Raw genomic sequence first — 17,926 nt, forward strand, 5'->3', positions numbered from 1 at the left:
AGCACTGTCTTTGTTGAAAATGATTTTTTGAAAATATGGATTGCAGTCAGTTTTCATGTAAAAGTCAAACCCTGATGGGTTTCCTTCCACTTCTCTGTAGAGGGGATGGGATCAGCTGGAGTAGTTGAAGACAAGAAATAGCCATCCTGAAATCAGGGTAAATTTACCTGGCTGGGCTGTGAGGAATAGGCCTTGTGAGTTTCACGGGACCCCTTTCCGAGACATTAGATAACTTTATTTTCCTGTTGAATAAGCTCTCCAGAAAAAAAAGAAAAATGAGACCTTCAATGGAACTGGACCATTGCCAAGGGCCTCCCTGCTTTATTTCCATGCACGAATGTGTGTTTCTTACCTTGGAAAGGAAAGTGGGCTGAGCGAGCTAGGCAGTTTCTGATAGACTTTTCCAAGATGCAAAGCCCACCCACTATCCTCTTTGAACTTCAGTATTTAAATCGAAAGAAAAATAACTTTCCCAGAGGATTCAGATTATTACCAAATATTGCCCAAATTCTATCATTTGGAATGTAAACGCTTACACTATCTGCCCTTCATACCTCCAACTGTGCCCTCAAATACATTTTCCTGCTCTAGCCAAACTGACTTTCTTACAGTTCATACAGTTTAGTATTTTCCAACCACCTTGCCTTGGTTCCAACTGTGTCCTCCACCTGGCATGCCCTTCCCGCCCTCGACTGCCACTCCTTAGTCTGTTTAGCATCATGGGTCAAGTGCCCCTGAGTGCCAGGCCCTATGCTCCATCTGGGAATATACGGTAAATAAGGCTGACCTCTCTATTCATCCTATTCTTGTTTCAAGTTGTCTTCTTTTTCTTTCTTTCTTTTTTTTTTTCCTGAACAATTCTCTCTCTAGGACTTACTTATTGTCTAAGACATTTCATATAGCCCTCCCTTGACATTCTCATGCAACATCTTTTGTACTGTTGCTTTTATGTAACTTGTGAGTTCATATATTCGTATTTGATGCAATTATCTAATTTCTCTGGCTAGGCTTGTGGTTCTCTCTTATTGTGCATCTTTAAAAAGATTTTAAAGAAAAGAACAAGAAAAAGGTATGCCCGACATTAAACTCAGAGTCATTACAAATCAGAGCCAGAAGGGTCTCATACTTAACTAATGCTCATCCCCCCAGGAAAGGGAAGTGTCTTGCCAAGGCCACACAGTTGATCCAAGGCAGGCCTAGAACTCCGGGGCTCCTGATCACTAAGCTGTGCTTCTCCCCTTTGCGACATCGCCTCTGTAGCTGTTAGGAGCTATTTATTGGGAACTTTTCAGGGCCTAGCATTGTGAGAGACTCAGTGATATGTGAACTCCAACAGAGGAGCTTATAAGCCTAGCTGGGGGAGTAGAACACATTAGAATTGAAAACAAATTATAACAATGCAAGGCATGAGATCAGAAGTGCCAGGGTATTTTTTAAAGAAAGGAGAGAATTGATCTTGTCATAATCATCTGGGAAGGCCCCCTGGAGGAGGCAGCCTAGCCTGTCCCTTCAAGGGTGGTCAAGTAGTCAGGTGAAAGGAAGACATGGTGGGAGGGCCTGGTGAAGGAGTCACTGCCTCTCTACCCCGCCATGCCTCTGCCCCTTCTTCTGTCTCCCACGTGTCTGCGTACACCGATCAATCCCATGACCTCCCAGCAGAAATTCAAGAGAAAGAAAAGAGGCCCTCACAATCAGACGGCGTGAATTTCCTGTAATTTAGAGGAAACAGTGGGGTTCCTCTGTCCCCATCTGTCTTTCATTTGTTCTTGCCCTGAATGGTTCCAGCCTTCTCCAATTGAGGTCCATTTAAACGTTTTCTGGCTTTTCTTGTTTTTATGACATTTGGCAAAACCTAATTATTTGACTTGAGCACTTCATTGGGGCCATATGAAACAAGGGACAAAGGTGACAGTCAAATGAGATGCAAGGCTAGGGGTCAGGTGGGGGTGGGAATGCTCACGCCATTCTAAGGGTTGGTTACTGGATCAATTGCTTGGGGAAGGAGAGAGAGTATGGACCCATGTGAATTACACCATGTCCAAAGGTGGCAGACTGGTGTGGAGAAGGACCCAGCAGCAGAGAACTCTCATTGCTCTGACTCTTCAAAGCCAAGGCAATAATCATGGGTAGAATTTAGAAAGAGCTCACCAGGAATTCTTTTAAGTGCTTTTCACATTTTCAGTCCATTCTCACAACAACCTATTAGATAGGTACTCTAATTCTCATTTTATTGGTGAGAAAACTGAAGTTAGATAATTTGCCAAATACCTAGGTTCAGACCCAACAGTGTGGCTTTAAGGCCTGTGTGGTTAACTCTTACCTCTCTACCCACTCAATGTGAGTAGGCATTTGTGGAGGGATATCCCATGCCTTAAAATCTTTATTTCGGGGATGGTACACTTGAGTGTCACTGGTTCCAGGGCCAGAAATGCAAACATGGGGTGTCTGCCCTATATCTGGGGGTACAGTAGGCAGTAGTGGGGCATTTGAGCAGCTGATAAGCTCCTGCCCCAGGAGAATGGCACCCTTTTGGAATGAAGACTCAGTCCTCTACAAGATTTTTAATTAGAAGTTAGAAATTCATATTTGTATGGACAATCTTCAGACTTAAAGATTGTCCCACATGTGAAATCCTGTGTATCAGCAGGGTGGTACCAAGCTCAGCACCCTGGGGACAGTAGTTGGTCCTCAGGCTGTCAGCCTGCAGCCCCTTGGTTATGTCACAAAATCGCAAAGCATCTCCCAAATTTGGTGTCCTCCTTGGTCCAATAGGGATCACAGTAGATCGTAGGACATCGAGGTATGGAGTAACTGGTCTGAGATCAGAGCTCTAAAGAGGGTCAGAGCTGGGACTTGGGCAGGTGGACTGACTCAAGAAGCTCATATCCTCATGCTGTTCTCACTCACAGGCAGAATTCTGGCAGCAAATGATCTGAATTAGAAGTCAGCTGACCTGGGTCCTGGGTCAGGGTCTGCATATGAGTGCAGCTTTGAGGCAAAAGAAGGTGAGGCTAGAGCATCCCCAAGCCCCTTCCAGCCCTTCTGTTGCACTCCTCACCTTGTTCTCTAATGCATTGACCAGAAAGGGCCCGCCATACACTAGCATTATAAAATATTGCACAGGATGTGTCCGAGGATAAATTATAATAGCATACAGATAATGATTTTGTAGTTCAAGAACATCTATAGAAGGTAATTATGCCCTTAAGAAATATACTAAATGCTGTGTTTAGTGTAAAGTCACAGTCCACACTGGTCCTTACCTCCCAAGGTTAAAAGCATACTGTATTTCTAAAGTGTTCTGGCAGAACATTCTTCATTGGGCACCAGGGTTGCACTAAAAACCCATGCATTTTACCTTTATCTGAGTTTCAAAGAAAGTATCAGTGCACCCATCTGGAATATATATTAGAATTCTAGGGGGCTCTTGACACCATTGGCTCAATGGAAGATATGGTATTTCCAGATGAGCCAATAGTAATAATGTTAATAATAATAGTGGTTTGTATTTATATAACATCTTATGGTTTAGAAAACTGTTTCACATATACACAATTAGATTCTAGGCTGGTCTTTAAATATCACAATCATTGGGGCAAGCATTAATTTAAAGAATGTAAACAGCAAAGTGAAAATGGAAATGAAATGTGATTGACATCTTCTGCCAGTCATGGCTATTTGAAGCTGTTTGGGGGCGGGGGGAAAGAAAAAGAAAGAAAGTAACATTGGTGTCAAAATATGTAAGCAAATAAAAACTTTCACCCCAAAGTGGAAATGTAAATCAACATTGGGTTAACCAGGAGAATTTGATGTGGGATGTGAAATAAAGTCCACAAGAGACCTGACCCCAGCTCTCTTTTCTGTTTCTCACTCTGGGCAGGTGGCAAATCTCAGATTCCTGAGGCAGCATGATCTTTTCTCCACTCCTTTGGATGCCTGACAATTTGTAAATCCATGAGGAAGCGTCTGTTGCAAGAGCCTTCCTTAACAATCTCATGCAAACAGCATGAAGTGATCAAAAGAAATAACTCTTGTCTTAGATTTGCCTTGTCCATTTCTGCGGGGTGGCAGAACCAGTACCTCAAACACCTTTGAGAAATGGTGTTCAGGGCCGGAAATTGGGTGAGGCGAGAGAAGCTTTTGCCCTGGGCACCGAATTTAAGAGGAGACCCAAAACCTCAGGAATCAAGATAAATGATAGTTTCATGCAATATTTTCAAACTATCAAAATAAAATATTTTCAAAATATCAAAATTTAAAAAATCCAGGATGAACAGAATGTCATAATTTTAAGTGAAGACAGTATAAATATTGATTTCAAAGCTGACATTTAAGTACTGAATTCACTAGGGGTGGAAACAATGAGGACACCAGGAAACTAGCAGCTGCAGCCATAGGTGTGAGCCCTTCCAGGGTGCCAGGAGCAGTGTTTGGTATCTTACAGGCATTTTTTTCTTATACACATTGGGGGACCTGATTTGACCTACAGTAAATCCAAATCTATTTGATTATAAACCATCTTAGAAAAAGAGTTCCTTTACAGGCTCCATAAATTCCATTATAGTCCACTTTGTCTTTGTTAAATGTATGGGTTGGAAATTACAATTCTTTTATTCACAATGATGATTTTAGACACACAGCTCAGAAAGATCAGCATTCACTTAAAAATATATTAGCATGCTTGTATCTATTAAGCACTATTGCTTTGTAAGCTCCAGCTGATGATTTTATTAAGTAGACTGCAAAAGGGGAAGAAAAATCAAGGATAATTATAAATTCATAAATACATAATTCATTGGCATAAAGTGATTTAATGGAATGGATGTGGAATTATCTATTTCCTCAAGAAAATAACAGAGATATTCTGATTAAGCCCATAATCTAGTATATGTGAAATTCTAGCCAAACTGATGGGGCACATTTTCTTTTCTGAAACTACCTTTGATAAGAAACGCATTACAAACTCATCAGTTTGGCTTCCTGTTAACAAAGAGACAGCAGCCGTCTGGATCATTCTGGATTCACAGTGAAACTGCCACGCCATGTATCCTCCAACTAAAGCTGTGCAAGTTTGACAAGGGGCAGATGAATCCAGGAGTTATTGTGCAGGGGTTTAAATCTATGCGGCAGCTGACGGTTGAAATAATCATCTATATATCGCTCTGAGCTAGCCGGGGAAAGGTTGAAGCTGTATATTTTCAACATATCTAGTCTAATGGTTAATCTGTTGTCTTGTACGGGGCTCTCGCAGGGTGGACTGGCAGCACACGCTGACAGCTTCGAGGAATTGCTCACGGTAGATGTGGTTCGCCTTGCTTTCCAAAGTACTGGGTGGATGAATCTAACTTAGCTTGAGTTGGAAAATGTGAAACTCACCTGACTCATGACCTCAAACACGAGCGGACCAGCAGAGCTAATAGCAGGTTGGGTGGTAGGGACAGTAGAGTCACTAAACTACCTCTGTTCCTCCCAACGTCCCCAGATCTGTGCACTTCAGGTGGGCTCCACGGGTATTTCTTTTGTTATTTGGCTGTCTTGGCAGGTTGGGAAGAACATTGTTCTTTGTGGAGACTGGAAAGCAAGGGAAATGTGAGAATATTAAACTACTGCGGGGGTCAGCAAACTTTCTCTGTCAAAGGTCAGCGAGTTAATATCTTAGTCTTTGCAACCCATATGGTCTCTATGGCAAGTCCTCAACTTTGTCGTTAGAGATGGAAGCAGCCAGGGATGGCAGGTAAACCAACAACTGTGGCTATGGTCTGATAAAATTTTATTTATAGCCACCGAATTTCATATCATTTTAGTGGGTTACAAAATATTATTATTCTTAGATTTTTTTTCCCCAATGACTTAAAAATGTAAACACACTCTTAGCTCATGTGATGTACAAAAACAGGTGGCAGGCTACAGTTTGCTGACCCCTGAACTTGAGAAAGATGAGAAGGAAGCAGCTGTTGGTGCCCAGGATGTGGCAGGTTTCATCCCTACTCTAAAAGTTGTCCCTCACAAACATGGACTGCAAGTGCTAGGGCAACGTAAAGGAGTCAGGTTTAACTTTTGCCACAAAGCCAAAAGTTGGTTTTTGGTGTCAGGAGTAGGGAGTAGGGAGAGAAGGAAAGGAAAGTTGGGAGGGGCTGTTTGTATTGGACTTCTATACATTCCTCACTCCTCACAGTCGGAGGATGTAAAGTAAAAATTATCTCCCATCTCCTAGTGCCTTGCCATTCTCCAAACCCCATAGCAAAAATTCAGGGATGTTCTTGAATTTCTCTTTTCAATTGTGCATTTCCTCTTAGAATTCCATTGTTCATCTCCGTGTCTCATCCTTAAGAAACTAATACCTAGTGATTTTTGCTTGAGACTTTTCTTTGCCCTTGAGGTAATAGAGAGTCTATTCCAGGGAAAAAGAAAAGGGCTAAAGGCAACCAGAAAATTCCAAAAGGATTTTCTACTGAATACTGAACAGGGCAGAGTGTTGGGCAATGATTCTAACAGGTCAAGTCTACAGTGAAGATATATGATCTGCGATTCTAGATATGCGGGGCTTTGGTACATGCTGAGTTCCTCTCAGGATGCATACAGAACATAGTTTGAGATTGGGGTTGAGGGCCTATGGCATGGGTAGCATGGGCACATCTAATTTACCCAATTGGATTCTAGAGGATCCATTAGGCCCGCAGTATTTTGTAGAGAACACTGCATTCCAGGTCAGTGGATTCTGTTAATATATTTATATAGTATTTTTTTCTCTCTCTCCCATGTAGGAGCTGAATTCTTTCATTACTCTGTGTTGATGGACTCAAACTTACACAATTCAGGTTTCCTAGGCAGTGAATAGAGCCAGAAATATACCCTGTGATTAACTTCTACATAACCTATTGTTCCTTAAAGTCTCCCTCCCCATTTTCCTATTAGCTCCACAAAAGCCAGAAATGCAAAAGCTCCAACAAGCCTCCCTTCCCTGCCCTAGCAGCCTACCATGGGGTGGGCACTCCCTATGCTTGTCGTAGGGCAGTACAGGTCACTTAGACATTTTTAAAAATTCTTATTCTGCGTAACGATAGATTTTTAAAAAACTGATACCGATTAGGTTTTCCAAGTAAATGTGTTTCCTATTTCCTAGCTAGAAGTTGTGAAATTATCCTGCCAGAGTAATGTACATGATAATGTGGTTGTTTAATTTTAGAGAGGGGTATATGTTTGAGATATTATGATCGTTGGGGTTGCTTTTCAGGGGCAGCATCTTTCTTCTTTTCCTAATCTGTGGATTCATGTTAGCTGTGATGTCAGAGGTCACAGTGAACTAAGATAATGCCACTGCTCACCAGCCTGGGCAACGAAAACCTTGTCTCAGAAAAAGAAAATTTTAGCCACGATCTTTCAAAAAATAGATTTATAGTTGATTTTTATGAAGAATACTGCAGTGCTTATCAAACTTCTTGGTGATATGTGCTATTCCAAGGTTGTCAGGCAAGAAACTCTCATTCCAAGGACATCACCCACTTTAACTCCCCTGCACCCTGATACTGCCCACTACTCTCTGGGCGTAGAACTTGGCTCCATTGCCTGGCTTACCTGATCCTAGCTGTGCTTAACAGCTCAACCTCGTTGATGGACACATGGCATTCCCCACCGTGGGATTCATCCCGAAACAGCAGTCAAGTGCTCCTTTACAGCAATCATACTACCGAATTCACAGTATGGGTTGTTCAGCTGGCATGTATTATTATTTTTGTGGTTGTTTTCCCATCATTGCTTAAGGAAACAACCACACCCTCTCACCAGTCTGGTTCATGTGAGAAATAGCCAGGCACCATTCCATCCTCCAATCCAAAGATTGTGCTCTTGTGGCCATGCCGTAAGACTTCGAGAGTTAACTTGCGCAAACTTTCTGGTGAAAGTCTTAAACAGTCATATCAGAGAGAGTTTAGGTCAGCTTGGGAGTTTTGTCCGTGGTGAATTACATTTTGCAACACGACTGTTGTAAAATTCCAGGAATTTTACCATCACTCCCTACCCTTCATTTTAGTAAAACAACGTTTGAAACACCCATTTTTTCACTGGTGTCGCTGACAGCCGAAGGAAATGCCGTGGATCTGTCTTTCTGAGGAGTGGCAAACTCACGGCATTTAATGTTAGGCACTGATACCACAACTAAGGGGGCTGACCAAGCCAGCAGTTCGAGACAGACAGCAAAAGTTTATCACCAAGGATTGATGACTCGGAATATAATGATTATTCAGTAGAATTTGTTTTAGCAGACTTCAGGAAAGAATGGGTCTGATCCTGCTGCTAAACTGAGTTTTCGGTGTCTGTACATGTTGTGGGGTGACGCGGAACTCAGTATATTTTTGGAAATTATACCGAGAAGATTGTCTTCTGAATTTTCAGAAGTATTATCCCTACTGATACAGATGACGATAAGACAGCAGAAAGAATTGCAGGAAGTCATCAGGGTAAAAGAAAGGGGAAAAAAATGGCAATTCAGCTGTGAGGGAGAAACTTCCAGTTTGATTCAAAGCTATTCAATGTTAAAATTGTTTGGAACTTTTCTAAAAGAAATTTCACTGAGGATTAATTTCCATTTTCTTTTCTCCTTATTGTTTGGCAGTCAAGGTTGCAGCTAGATCACGCTATTCCAAAGATCCATTTGAGTTCAAGAAGGAGACTCCCAATTCTCGGCTTGTGACCGAGCCAGGTGAAGGAAGACTGGGACCCATTCCCATTTTTAATAACTACCCTGCACCCCTCAACATTCTACTTTACCATGCTGAGCTCAGTTGAAGAAGAGCGATGCACTACTGTGGATTTCAGCTTGCACTTAGCTTGTTGGGCAGCAAAATACCAAAAGGGAAAACCATAAAAAACGATTAATAATAATTAAAACGACCTCACCCCCAAACTGGCAGCTTGTGCAAGACTTTAGTCGGAAGCCCTGTTAGCTAGATGCCTTTGTGTTCAAACCACTTTGCATGACTCTTATTCTGAGTGACTCCAGTGTGAATATGACATTACTAATGACCTGCTAAGTGTGTACAGATGTGGGTTTCTCCAGATGTGGTGATTAATAACATAATGGAGATAGCGGTTGACTCATGTTTATGAGTTGTTTGCCTTTTATTACGTTTCCGAGTTTATTTGCTTTGAACTGTTTTTAACTCCAGCCAACAAACTCACCTTTAAATCTTAAAGGGCATCATCCCCTTAAATCTCATGGGGGAAACAGGGCAGAGGGAATGTGCCCCAGGCTAGAGCTGAGCATCAGGTCCATCCTATGCAGGCATTAGACTGAATTAGGGAAGGCTGGGAGTTGCAATCATTGCCCCATTTCACTCTGAGGACCATAAAGAGGCTTGGTAAACCCTGACACGGTGTTTGCAATCTGGCAAGGCTGATAAAGGAAGATATTTCTTTTTTAAAAAATCTAGTGAAATATGTAATCATTTTGAAGTAAGCCCAGAGTTCTGGCCAGTGTTTCTGGAAGACGTTGCTTGCTTTTGCTTGAAAACAGAATGCTGATGAAAAGTCGAGTAAAATGTTGTTACAGATGTTCAACTCTGCATTAAGGCTGTTGGAATTACCACCACATCTTAAATCAATTCCCAGAACATTGTCTGGAGGTTATGTCATTGAAATAACGAATCCTCTTTAGTCAAGTATAAGCAAACATGTTAAAACATCATTGTAACTTTAAATTAAACTCTAGCGCAAACCAGGGGATCTGAAGCCTCATTAGACTTGCCTGACATTTTTCTAGCACTGAGTCTTCCCAAACTGTAAAACTGTTAGATTCAGTGCCTATTAGACAAGGGAGCGCTGGGAAGTTACAACAGCACATGAAGTGTTATACTTAGGGATGGGCAAAAACAAGCCCTTGAATTTTATGAGTACTTGGGGACTGGATGGAGTTCAGCTCCTATAAAAATTCCACGTTAGATTCCTGAACTTGTTTGTGTTTTAAAGAAGTCAGGTTTCTTTAAAGGATCATATCTTCATGTGGCTTCCGCAGCATGAAGGCAAGTGAAAATGCCAGAGATGGAGGTGTATTGTAATTAGCCAAAATGTAGGTTAAATAAGAGCTTGTAAATGTGCATCGTCATGAGGTAGTGGCCCATTACTTCAACACATTTGTCTTTCATGAAAGTGAGTAAATTTAAGTCGCCCTTTTAATTCCATTTTTTTTCCTCTCATGTAGTCCCAGAAGCCATGAAATGAAAATTATATTTTATAGCTTAAATAAAAGTTTTCCTAGATCTGCTTTCTTTAAATATGCAGAAATTGATAGGATCCATATAAAGGCTAATAATTAAATATGGTTTATATCCTACTTATGAGAAAGAAGTTATCACTGCTTCTCTTGAGGGACCTAAGCCATATGTAATGGTCTCCATTACACAGCATTCATATATTTAAGCTGGAGACGTTTTCCCCCATCTCTTCACGGAACAGATCTGCATTTTCAGGCTGTGAGTGCAGGAGGAAACCTTTAAACACAAGTTTCATTTTGGAGAACAAATCCCAGTTTAAATGCAATATGATTATGATGGATGATCTTTCTGAGTTGCAATGAAAATAAATAGTTTCTTTGCTTAGAAGAGGCACAACTTTACTACCAGAATGAGGTGTCTCCCTGGAGCTGGCTAACAGGTATTAACTTGCAACTCTCCCATCTGAAGATCAGTGTAGCAACAAGGGGTAAATATAATGGCCACTTAACCAAAGAGGATTATTTGTTATAGGCCCAATGCAAAAAGGGAAGCCAATGCTAAGCAAAATAATCCCACAGGCATGCTAGGGAGGATGACTTCTGTTCAGGTCTTAACTCATCTAGATTCATTGTGTAACTGGACACAACCATGGTTAACATCTGGTGACCTTGAAAAACGCTAGCCGTGGTAGACTAGGTTAGATAAAAACCTTTGGATGTGGGATTATAACCTTAAGAAGTCTAACTGAATTATAACCTTAAGATGAGAAAAACAGAACTTGCACCCCGACTAGAGTGACTCACATGCACGCACACAAACACACACATGTTATTTTCTCCAGCATGCTACACAACCAGTCTAGGTCACCCTGAACACAATACACCAATTGCAAGTGGCCCATATTAAGAGATGACCTTGTCTTATAGGTCTAGTCAGTGCAAGACTTTCTACTTCATTCTAACATGGGGAAAGTGTGAAAGCATACCTACACACACACACACACACACACACACACACACACCCTCGCTGCCTTTCTACCGCATTATTGCCTCAGATGCCTGGTCCCCTATCCTGTGAAAGGAAGATGAATTCAGGTCAAGCTCAGAGTGCCTGTTTGCTTGCCGAGAGATGCATATCAACTCTAAGTGATTTTTTTAATACCATTTATGTGGTTTGTATTTATTTCCTTTAATCTTTTAAGTGCTATTTAGTCTCTGTGTGATTTGCTTTGGATACTCATTTCTGATAAGATGCGATATCATCCCAGCCACATAGTCTCTGCCTGGAGCTCTAAATGACTGATACGGTCTCAGCCTGAGCTTGGGCCCTGGTGGGTGTCAGAGGAAGCAGGTGGTACAGGGGGTCGGCTGTGGGTGTTTGCAGGTGCTTTCTTGCCTTCATTTCTTCTGGTCTCACTCTCACCTTACACCACAGTCATTCCTTTTTTCTGCATCAGCCAGGGTTTAGACAAGCCCAAACTGACAGCAGAATAGGAAAGTGTAAAATGTGTAATACTTTGAAGCAGGTTTGGAGGGTAGTTGGATTATTAAAATAGCTTTGGAAGCATGTATCATAACCTACTAAATTTATTTAGCGTTTTCAGGGAAGTACCATATAATGCATGCTCTAATATGGGTCTTCCTGGATAATACCAAGTAGCTGACATGGCACTTTCTCCCCCATCTAAGACTCCTACACCATTAACATATATCAAGTCTCTTTTGATGTCATCACTGCTAATATTTCTCTTCTTAGCTTTAAGGTAACTGCTGTGCATTCCGAGTTTCAGGGTGCTTTCCTCCTAGTCTGTGTTGCAGTCAACTATAAGGATCCGAAGATCCTATTTTTCCTTCTTGACATTACAGCTTTAGCCTGAATTGTGGGGGTGGGGAGATGAGGACTAGAATTTTGCCGCTGATGCCCTTGGGTGACAGGCTGGGTTTGCATCTGCTAATTATCAAGCAGTTCTCTTAAAAAGAAGCATGATGCAGGCTAATACATCTGCAAAGCTTATTAGTGGGTGTCTTTGGGCAAGAGCAGTAGAGTGTGCTGTGGTGTTTCTAAGTGAAGCTTCACATTGCTTAGCAATCTGTGTGGTTTAGACATTTGGAAAACAGCTGTTGGTTTCCAATCCCCTGTGCTGCCCTCCATCCTTGCCCCGCTGCTGCATCATCAGAGATTTCATTCAATGGCAACCTCCTCCTTCATTCCGGGGCTCTCCTCCAACCTCACCAACCCGGGTGCTCCTGTCTTCATGGGTTAAAAAAGGACCCCATTGGCACAGCCCCACAAGCCCTCCCTCCTTGGCAGTTGGAGGGATAAGCGCTGAGTTGGGCTGGGGATTCTTGAGCCAGCATGCACCAATGTGCCCCAATCTGATTGAAACATTGGCTGTCAAGGCCTTGAATCCTTGCCTGTTTTCAACGGTCTTTCTCTGGTATGCAGGGATTAGGAACCAGCTAAGTTGGTTCATCTGGAGAAGCAGCAGGCTGGCAGTTATGCTGACGTTTCAAATACAACTTTATTTCTGATTTTGGTTACAACAAAACGCACTCGATTACCGGGCAAAGCAAAGTAACCAAAATTAACTCTAAGAATAATGATAAGTATTTTTTTTGGTATACAGATAAATCATGATTTCTTTTTTTTTTTTCTTATGGCAGGGTGTTTACAAACTGTTTTAGTCTGTTTAAAGTGCATGTTCAAAGGCTGGAGTGTAAAGAGGTGATGCCTTCACCTTCTCTAAGCTGGCCTCTTTGACTAACACATTTGGACTTTGTCATTGGGTCCTAAAAGACAGCCATGAATTCCTAGTGAGTGACTGAGCCTTAAGTGTGTGTCCTTTGATATTTTGCCTGTATTGCACAGTCTGCCCTCAAACTGTTCATAATCTCATGAGCTGCCTGTATTTCCAGTTGAAGATGAGCAGCCGTCAACACTATCACCAAAAAAAAAGCAACGGAATGGAGGCATGCGGAACTCACCCAACTCCTCGCCTAAGCTGATGAGGTAAGGAGAGGGGCTGGTTGCCCACAGTTTCCCTCTTAGCCCTTCTCTTCCTCCCCTCGCCCCCTCCTCACCCTGCCAGGCCCAGAGTCTCCCCTCCCCAGCAAGCCCGGGGTGGGGGAGGGGAGCGGAGCGAGATCGTTAGATGGCTTCTTAAAGGCTGGAGTATTTATTCTGTCAGCTTGTCAGCAGTTAATGATAGAGCTGAAAAAATTCTGTCATGAAAAACAGTTTGAAAAGCTGTTTGAAAAATACATAGGCTTTAAAGTCTTAGCTGTCACCATGTCCTGTCTGTGTGTAGTTCCTAAACAGCAGTGGCACTAATGACGGCGGTAACCAATCAGAGGAACTCGTGTGGTTAGTTTGCCTGCGGCAGTCTCTTTCTGCTGGAGTCCCTCCGAGGACTGTTTTCTGTACTTAAGGCCATATGTGAGATGTATCATCACAATCAAAAATGAACCTGAAGATTACCTTCCTTTTATCCTGTCGATTGAAATCAAATTTCTGTTAATTGATTTTGACTGATAAAAAAAAGTCTAATAATCTGTGGACTTGCCAAAGCAAAGTTCAAAAGTAATCCGGTTCTGCTCAGGCTAAAAGCAATATTAATTATGAAATACAGCATGCATGTACATGTTCCCTCCCTCCCTCTCTCCCTCCCTTCCTTCCTTCCTTCCTTCCTTCCTTCCCCCCCTCCCTCCCTCCCTCCTTCCCTCCCTCCCTCCCTCCCTCCTTCCCTCCCTCCCTCCCTCCCTCCTTCCCTTCTTCCCCCTCCCTCCCTCCCTTCCTCCTTCTCTCTCTTTCTCCCTCACTTCTTTCTAGACTATGGCTTCCTCTGGTAAATAGCAAGTGAAGTCAAATTTCAACAGCGTTCTGCAGTTTCTTCTTCTTGGCCTATCTGTCTTTTATCTCCCCTTTTTGTCTTTAATTCATCTGCCAATCCAGCATTTTTTTTCTCCGACATCCTAACTCTCTACCACCCAAATGAAACAGGAGTGATTTCAGATTTGCACTGCTCACCCTATGTGGTTGCTGCTCTGGAAATGCCTGCCATCTTGACATTACTTTTGTCTTTTCATGGTCACTGGCTTTGATTTTTGAAATACAATAGTGGTGATTTCCACTCCCCATGTTCAATAACATTTGCATGTTCCCGGCCCTCCACGTCTACCTTTCTGGAAGATAGGCAAGGGCAGTCTTTCTTCATGTGGTTGAGGACACAGGTTTTCCATGGAAGACTCACCCCACCCAACTCCTTTTCCATATCACCATCTATTCCTGTTAAATGTTTCCTTAAAAGTTCTCTGCCTTCCGGTTCACCCAGCCTTCCTTGGGTTTGGCTGATTTACATGCTTGTTTACAGTTTATGAGGAGGAATAAAATGTGCCAACTGCCAAGCTTTTCATTTTTATGATGCCAGTTGTCATGCTAGCATTCATTTCCTATTTACTCACCTTTAGGTAATCACCTTATCTAATTCTACTAGTTATTCCCATTTAAAGTAGAGAAAAGCCCAGCCACCTTCCTTCGCCTAAATTTAGAGAAGCAAATAAATAAATAAAGAGAAGTCTGAAAAATCTGAAACCTTTGGAGCCAAATTCCCTGTCCCTGTTTGCTATGTAAAGTATGGCTCATTTCTTTGATCTTGAGTAATAATAATTCTGAGGAGTTATACTGTTTTCATATGCTTCAAAGCTGTGTCAAAGTTTTGCTGCTTAAGGGTACTTCTTTATTCTGTTGGCTCTTGGGTACCAAGATGACAGGTCTTCTGTATGAGGTGGAGGCTTTTTTAAGTCGTAGCCTTCAGCAAAACATCAAATTACCAAATCCAGGGTAACATACTTCTACACAAATGCCTTTCCTGTAGATATATTATACCATATATATTAAATACTTTAGTGTTACACGCTACATTTTATGTGCAATAGAAAGTGATGGTTTGAGGTAGCCTTGGGGGGACTTTTTTTCCACAAGCAGAAAAAGCTAGTGTATATCGTATCAAGTATGGTTTTTACAGGACTTTCTGCCCGAAGGCCTTTGTAAATAAGTAATGATCAACAGATTGGCTGTGGGTTTTTGAAAAGCATGCCTATGTCAGTTTGCATGATGGGGGAGAATTTTCAAAGTGGATCTTACTTTCATTCGTTGCCGGAGAGGGGCTGAGGGAGGCAGTCATCCTGGGCTGGAGCTGTCTGCTTCATGGTACATCAGAATTGCTAAACGTGGGTCAGGTGGTGAGTGGAAACTTGCCAAGCTACAGAACTCGGGCTTCTCGTGTTGGTTGCCTTTGGGCTGCTGCTAAGGCCTCAGTTCCTGTCGCTGGGATGTCTTATCCCACCAGCCCACCATGGTCTCCCTTCGCAGCCCAGCTGGAATGGGCCATCTCATGACAAGTGAGAAAGTCTTAGACACTCCTCCCTTACCACATCTTTCTATGTCCCAGGTGCTCCACATTCTCCATCTGACCTGGGAGCAAAGATGGGCCCCTGCTGAGCCCTCTCTCCATTTCCCTTGACTTCCAGTTTACAGAAAGACCCCAGGGCCCTTTGTTTTACATTTGAATATCTGGCACTGGCAGTGAAGTCATGGGTCCATTTTTGCTAAACCCCCTTTGTTGATTGGCAGAAAACAAGGGCTCCCTCAGCTCCCTGTGGCTTTTCCAGTTGCCACCGCCTCTTCCGACACCTGCTTTCTACTCTCCAGTAAATGGGACTTTCAGTTCTTATTCCTCATGACCTGAAAAATCCATAAAGGAAGCTAATGACTTATTTGAAGTGGATTTTTTGACATGAGTTTGTGGCTTGCAGTTTGAGCAGAATCAATCATTCTGAATGTGGGCAGGTTTTAGTGGCCTATGGGCAGTGATAGGAATACCTCCAAGAGGAACTGGAGAGCCCAGAATGGGCTAGGATGGGCTTTAATTTACCACTGTGGCTTCTGCAAATAAAACAGGCTCCTGCGTGAAGGCTCCTTCCAAATCATCTGCCAGCAGGAGATGCAACGGGGACTCTGCCCTAATGGTCTTTTCCTCCCCTTTGTTCTTGTATCAGGCTTACCCTAGTGTTTAAGTGCCACTTAACTCTGCACGATCATTAGGTGAACAGCCTTGTTTTGTATGTCTGGATCCTGAGGTAGTATGTTTTTGAGTCACCTCGACAGAAAACAACCCTCACGTCCAGATAGAGCTGAATGGCAAGTTGTCTGGGCCCCAGGCCGAGGACACACGTGTAATGATGGATAAATTTGGCTCCACACCCGCAGAGGAGGTGTGAGCCATGGAGGCTTCCAAGTCCCCGGCTCCCTCTGCCTGTTATTTCTCTTCCTTCCTGGTCTCTTAATGTGGAATTATTGAAGGAGCCTCCCCTAGTTTTCCTCTAAAATCATCAAGCACCCGTTGCCCAATTCTCCCTACTTAGTGGGGTGGTGCCTTGTAAGGATAGCTACATCTTTCCTCATTTGTAAAGTCCTAGGGGGGCACGAACTTTGTCTCTAAATAGCTAAGTCAAGAGTTCTTAATTTGGGGGCCTTACCAACCCTATGAACCTTCAGTGAAAACTCTCTAGGAAGTCTTTCTAGGAAAAAATAAAAAGTACACTTGATCCCCTTTTGACCACAGTTGAAGTAGATTAATGGATTCCTGAAATCTCCATTCAGGATCCCTGGTTACAATCACATTCAGTTTATTCCAGAGCCACCTCCACATAGTTGCATGTACAAATGCTTTTTGTTTGATGAGATTTCTCCAATGGGTAGGTGGTATGGAGTAAACACCTGGGTTCTCACACTGAATCCTCACATGGAATCCAAAAAGTCTGTGCACTTCAGCTGCCTGCTTTTAATATTTTTCTCAGATTAGCTCCCATCCAGCAAATATTCAGCGAGGGCCTACTGTGTGCAAGTTGTCATGGAAGTTCTTTAAGGGATCTAAAGCCTAGCACCCAAATGACTTTAGATCCCTTAAAGAACTTCCACACAGTCTAATGGATTAGACTAGATCCCTGCCTTCAAAATGCTTATACATTAACAGAGGAGAAGACAAGCACATAAAAACACAGAATTGAGTAAGAACAAGTTGGAGGTTCCACTAGCATGGGCTGTGAGAATAGAAAGAGCTGTCATTACCTCTGGTTTGGGAGGCTGAGCCTGGTTTAGGAGGAGGTCTTATTGAACCTAGTTCCATACCATGAGGAGAATGCTCAACTAATAATATTACCTGTCTAGGTTTACCAGATGCCAGGCATCATTCCGAGACTGGATGCCTGTGACTCACTGAGACCTAACTACAACTCTATAAGTAGATATTACTCTTGCCCCCATTTTACAGGTGAGTATGTTGAGGTACAGAGATGTAAAGTCTGGTAAATCTAGGTAAGTTTTCCCTAATTAGGATGATGGAGGACATAGGGACAGTGCTCAGACCACAGTAAATGCCTGGGTGTGGCTATAGCCAGGGATCTTTGGAGTGGTCTAGATGGAGTGGAGAATGTAAGAGTATTCTGGCACCCAGTCATGAAGGCTTTGCTTGTCGTAGGCATTAGGGAATCCCTGAAGGTTTTTGAGGAAGCGGTAACCTAACTTGTGTTTTGGGAGAATCACTGGTGGCAGCAGAGAGAAGGGTTGGGAGTCCTCCATCAGGAGATTTCTGAGACACACACTATGTAAGCACAGAGGTGTGAAATAGAAGGCCCACTCAACCCCAGCCTCTACCAAGG

At 42.7% G+C, this 17,926-nt stretch overlaps 1 protein-coding gene across 15 annotated transcripts in view; it reads left to right on the top strand.

Moving 5' to 3' along the window:
* Nucleotides 1-17,926, top strand: part of KCNMA1 (potassium calcium-activated channel subfamily M alpha 1) — a 768,905-nt gene that overhangs the window by 655,310 nt on the left and 95,669 nt on the right. For 12 of the 15 annotated variants that reach the window (XM_054435608.2, XM_054435610.2, XM_054435633.2 and 9 more), the window contains one exon: nucleotides 13,124-13,217. In XM_054435608.2, coding sequence (XP_054291583.1) covers nucleotides 13,124-13,217 — 94 coding nt within the window. Of the gene's footprint in view, nucleotides 1-8,611; nucleotides 8,699-13,123; nucleotides 13,218-17,926 lie in introns of all 15 variants that reach the window. The other 3 variants (XM_054435615.2, XM_054435616.2, XM_054435638.2) reach the window with 1 other exon arrangement.

This window comes from Pongo pygmaeus, chromosome 8 (genome assembly GCF_028885625.2).
Source record: "Pongo pygmaeus isolate AG05252 chromosome 8, NHGRI_mPonPyg2-v2.0_pri, whole genome shotgun sequence".
NCBI classification, from domain to species: Eukaryota; Metazoa; Chordata; class Mammalia; order Primates; family Hominidae; genus Pongo; species Pongo pygmaeus.